Source organism: Microtus ochrogaster, linkage group LG2, assembly GCF_000317375.1.
Source record: "Microtus ochrogaster isolate Prairie Vole_2 linkage group LG2, MicOch1.0, whole genome shotgun sequence".
Taxonomy (NCBI): domain Eukaryota; kingdom Metazoa; phylum Chordata; class Mammalia; order Rodentia; family Cricetidae; genus Microtus; species Microtus ochrogaster.
In genome coordinates this window covers 25548365-25553856 of record NC_022028.1, presented here as the reverse complement: position 1 = coordinate 25553856, position 5492 = coordinate 25548365, and the positions used below count along the sequence as shown (strand labels likewise).

General features: G+C 42.6%; 1 protein-coding gene across 1 annotated transcript in view; it reads right to left on the bottom strand.

Moving 5' to 3' along the window:
• Positions 1-558: 558 nt before the first annotated feature.
• Positions 559-5492, bottom strand: part of Il18r1 (interleukin 18 receptor 1) — a 31695-nt gene continuing 26761 nt past the window's right edge. Inside the window, exons 9-11 of the mRNA XM_026785704.1 lie at positions 5266-5424; positions 1708-1866; positions 559-914 (exon numbers count right to left, since the gene is read on the bottom strand). Coding sequence (XP_026641505.1) covers positions 559-914; positions 1708-1866; positions 5266-5424 — 674 coding nt within the window. The remainder of the gene's footprint in view (positions 915-1707; positions 1867-5265; positions 5425-5492) is intronic.

Genomic DNA, 5492 nt, shown 5'->3' with positions numbered 1-5492 from the left:
CTCCCAAGCCTGGTGGTGAACCTCGTACCCCCGAGAGGTAATAAAACCTTGTTCTGGGGCATCAATCAGTTTGTGTGTCTTGTCACCCCCTTGCCGAATGTGGGGTTAGAGTACAGATAACTAACAGGCCATGGTTCTCAACCTTCCCAAAGCTGCAACCCTTTAATGCAGTTCCTCATCATGTGGTGACTTCCAACCATAACATTATTTTCAATGCTACTTCATAACTCTCATTTTGCCACTGTTGCGAATCATAATGTAAACATATTTGAACATAGAGGTTTGCTAAAGGGTTCATGACCCACAGGTTGAGAACCACTGCTCCAGGGGAAAGAAAGAATAACAGACTGATTTCTTGTGAGTCCCAAAGTCTCCTGGGAGTTCCGGCTCTGCTTCCTCTATGACAATCCAATGACAAATCTTATCTTCTAACTGGGAGTGGAGGAGGATGAACACAGAATTCCGGTATTTTGAACGACAGCCCCTGCTGTGATTAGGCACACGCACAGCCTCCAGCAGGGCTTTTCTGTTCCTTCTGACATGGAGCCTTGCTGAAGATCAAGGTGTTGAAAGAACGGGCAAAGCTTCGGCTTCGTCTCTCCACGGCTTGATGGCCTTTGCGGGCATCAGGTAAAGAAGATTCTTCCAGAACCTCGAGTTGTAAGGAAGCGATTTGTCAGCCTGCCATTTCAGAACCCTGCAGGGCTTCAGGAGCTTCAGGGACGGGGGCAGAAACGTGAAGCTGCCGGCCGGAGTAAACTCGATTAAGATGATCTTAATCTTCCTCTCCACCAGTGCTTCGTGGAGTCCGCTCTCCAGTTCGAGCCTGGTTTCATTGGTCAGGTAACTTTTGCTGAGGACGATGATTAGCCTCCGGCTCTTCTCTATCAGTGACTGGATCTCATCAACAACAGCTGCAAAGGCAAGATCCGGCTCAGTTCAGCGAACTACAGGGTGGGTAGGGAGGAAAAGCTGTCAACACGCTCTTGTTTTATAGCGTTTAGCTTTTGGCTGCACTAACACGGTTTTCTTTAAAATAAGCCAATTTTGTCTGTTGCAGGCAAAATAACCATCTAAATGGCAAGAATCGTGAGCATCCACTTTAGCCCTTACCGATGCTGTACCGATGGACGCTACACTCTTTAAAATTTTGTGAAAAAATGACATTTGTGTTCTTTCCTCTTCCTCCTCCTCCTCCTTGTCCCCCGCCTTCTCCTCCTCCTTCCCCTCCTTCTCCTATCGCTGCTTCTCCTCCTTTTCCTCCTCCTTCTTCCTCACATTCCCCTCTCTCCTCCTCTTCAGTAGTTAACTTTTTAGCACGCGTGTGTGCCACACCGACACACATGTATGTGCACACGGAGGTCAGAGTTTGACACTGACTACCCTGCTCAGTCGCCTTCCACTTTGTTTATTGACGCAAGGTCTCAGAAAGAGAGGCCTTTGTCTTTCCTCAGAGGTCAGATTTATGTTGCAGAATGAAGGGGTCCCGGAGGAGAGGCTGGAGTTATTTTCTCAACGTCTATTACTGTGGCAGTGAAAATCGGTGAAGCAGACTGATGTGAGCCACGAATAACTAGCTGCCGACCGACTGGCCTCTGCTGCCCTAAAGGACTTTGGCCATTTTGTACATTTTTAAAATAAAAAGATAATCAGCCATCTCATAGAAAATGATCTCCACTAACTGTCTGTCCGGGGTTCCTTTCTTACCTCCACCGGGTACCACATCCCTTTCAAATATGCACAGCTTGTACCCAAATTGTTTCTCCAGGACCCCGGGTAGCGTCTCCACAGCGAAAGTGTGTTCTTCTCCGTTGTCAGGCCGACACTCCTTCAGATAAGACACAAAGGCGTCGTATGTTTTGCCATCTAGGGACAAGGTGGACCCTTTCAATTCATGATTAAGAATTAAATTTTAAGTAAAAACTGTGTGGACGCCATATATAAAGAGGATAAAATTATTAGTTGTCAAATCTCAGCTGCATCCCAAGCAAACAATGTTCTGAACATCTATTTAAGCATTTGCTTTGAGACGCCCATCATGGAAAGGGGTGGGGGACAGTAATCAGGACATTGAGACATATGAAGACAATAAGATGCTAGGGACGCCCCCCCCCCCCGCCACAGAAGACCCTCGTTCCAGGATTGGGGAGTAAGTCACACTTTGGCTCATTCATTTCATTCAACTCCATCACAAACCACAGCCTCAAGTTTTACTTTCTAAAGACCCTTAAAGAATAAAGTCAAAACAAAGGAAAATAAAGCAAGACACACAGGTGAAACTGAGACCATACCCCAGAGAGTGGAAAAAAAAAATCATAAGGATGCCTAGAACAAGATGCTAACAATGGAAAAAGAGATTTAAAAGAGAGGATTGTGAAGTATTTGGAAGAGTCTGGAAATGTAATTAAATCATAGTGTAACACACATACAAGCACGGGCGTGCGCGCGCGCGCACACACACACACACCCCTAGGGTGTCAAATGTCCAAAGGGAAACCTATAATCCATTGAAAGCTTAACAGTGATCCTCAGGTGTGCTCCCATCGAATTCTTTATGACAGAAGAATTTAGATGGCTGAGAGAACAATGAAGAAGAAAACAGGTCACCTAGCTAACAAAGACAATTCCTTCTCCCCGCTGGGTAACTCAAAATGCATGTGATATCCTTTTAGGTGCATGCAGTCTATTGAGGAGACAGGGGAAACAAAGACAATTTGGGAAGAATTAAAAGCAGCTTGCTCAACTCTCCCCAAGTATTCTGCTTTGCTGATTTAAGTCAAGATCTATTGCTGATATAGATAGAGCAAATGTTTGTGCAGAATTGCATGAATTGCATGTATGAGAAAACTTTGATAAAGATTACAGAATCATATGCTCATCAAAGGTATCTTATTGTCTTTATATGCCTCAGTGTCCTGATTATGAGCCCCCAACCCTCTCCATGGTGAGAGTCTTAAAGCGGATGCTTAAGACAGATGTTTAGAAAATTTCCCCTTTCCTAGCAGATATCCATTGCATGTAGCTTCTTGGTGAGGGATGGGAGTTCGTGTCCACTTCTCCTTCCCAGTGTTGCATGGTCTGAACCTGTGCAGGTCTTATGTGTGCTATGGCGGTGTCTGTGCGCTCATATGTTTATATAGATCAGTCCTGTTATGCCTGGAAGGCATGAATGATTAAATCGTATCTTTGATCCCTAATTAATGAAGCTATCATTATATAAATGGCTATTTAGAATAATAATGAGTCAGTTGGACCAATATATGTATTGCATTACCTGGTGTGTTTTAATTCTCTTTGGCTGATTGGTTCTTTACATCTCTGTTTTTTTATAAACCAACACCAAGCATACACTTGGCTACCACAGTGATATAACTATTAAAAAGTTTTATTTTCTAGATGCATCTTCATTTCTGCCATTGCCACAGATTGTACCTGTTTGTGTACTTCATGTGGAGTGGAGTTTCTTAGGGCATGCTCCTGAATACTTCTGTGTACTGCCATGCTAACAGTTAAAAGCATGAATTGGGAAAAATGATTGGGGTTGAAAAGATGGCATAGGGTCTGTGAGTTCTTGTTGCTTTTGCTGAAAACCTGGGTTCGATTCCCAGCACTCCCATAGTAGGTGACAACCATCTGGAATTCTAGTTCCAAGAAATCTGATGCCCTCTTCTGACGTCTGCAGGTGCTTGCACACATGAGGTGTGTGTTCAGACACTCGGGGACCCGCACACCAAACAAAACCAATGTATTTAAGCAATTTTCAAAAAACCAAAAAAAGAATGTCCAAGTTGGGTCTAAAAATTTGACACAGTGAAAATAGTATGAAAAATCAGAAGGAAAAAGGTAACCCGAGGCCCATTCAAGTCCAAATGTTCATCTCTCTGAGCAGAGACTGTGCAAAAAACACACACACACACACATACAGATTGTCCACATGGTTGCCTCGTATCTTTCCAAAGCAGGATCAGACACCCAAGCCGAGAGTCAACTTCCCTGTGCCTGCTAACTGCTAATACTAAACATTGTAAGTGTGAAAAATGATGGTGTCATTCTACTATAATCTAAGATAATAAAATAAATAAGTTTTAAAAATCCCAGAGGAGCGGATATGAGAATCATTTTGTATCGTGAGATTAAGGGGCGCTTTATATGTACAATGCCCAGACCGGACACTGAAAAAATAAAGATATATTTGGGTCTCCCACACAGGCACAGCACAACAAACAAAGACAATAACAACATGGGGATATTTATCTTATATCATTATAGATACTATACATTATAGATACTAGATATAAACAGTGTGGTGACTGCAAAGAAGAAGAAAGCACGGTGACAGAATGGGCCAAGAGTGGATATGTTGAAAAAGGAGACACAAATAAATTTTAAATAAATGGAATGCTTGCTTGTGTTTTATTACATCATAAAATGAAATACAAATTAAAACTACCCAGCTTCAAACCCTCATCTATCAAACTGGCAGACATCCAAAAGTGTGGGTAACTAAACCAAGATTGTTTTTCTAAAGGCAACATGAAGTAAGAATCCATGTCAACAGTTTGATGCAGTAGCCCGTGGGGACCTTGTGGGATGCAGAGACACGGGCAGGACAGGAAAAGGTCTCCTGCTTTACATTTACAAATTTTGAGTTTAACCTTTATAAAGGTTGTTTTTTTTTTCTATAAACACTCACAACACATACACACATAAACAAAAGCAATGATTTAGGTTAACTTTTTAAGGACATAATTATCTTGAAATCTGGAGATTTCTTATCACTTTTGAAAACATTGAGACGCATACCCCAATAAACACTAACAGCTGGTGGGGTGGGTGTAGCAGACTAAATTTGAGATTATTTGGCTTCTAACCCAGAGTTCTTCCAGGTTGATTAAACAGCCTCCTTTTCCCAGTGAAAATAATGAGCAAGGATGACAGAAAATTCAGTGAAAAAAAAAACTTTATTGAGTGTATAAAGTATGCAGCGGAGTGTGTGTGAACACAAACACATCAATAGCGCACGGTGTCTAGGAGGAGACAGCGTACAGACATGAAACACCAAAAGAAAAACATCTGGAAAGTCACAAACAAGCACAAGACTGCACAGCACCCATCATAGTGCTACATACAGAGTAACCCCTGACCCCAGCCTGGGAACCTCTCTTACAGAATATCAGCGATGTCATCAAAATTAGATGAAGATTACTGTTTCGGTTTTAGGCACAAAAACATAGACTAGGATCCCCCGGTTTCACAGTATGTTACCTGTTAATGTCTCATCTCTTTCCGCCAAGCGTCTATAGAACAGAACCAAGTCGACTTTATAAATGACACACAAAATCACCACACACACTACTGCCACAGAGATGAACACTGCCATGATGATTCCTCTCATAAAGACATGGCCCGGGATATCAGCCATTTCTGCAGAGAGAGAAAGAGAGAGAGAGACAGAGAGAGACAGAGAGAGACAGAGAGAGAGAGAGAGAGAG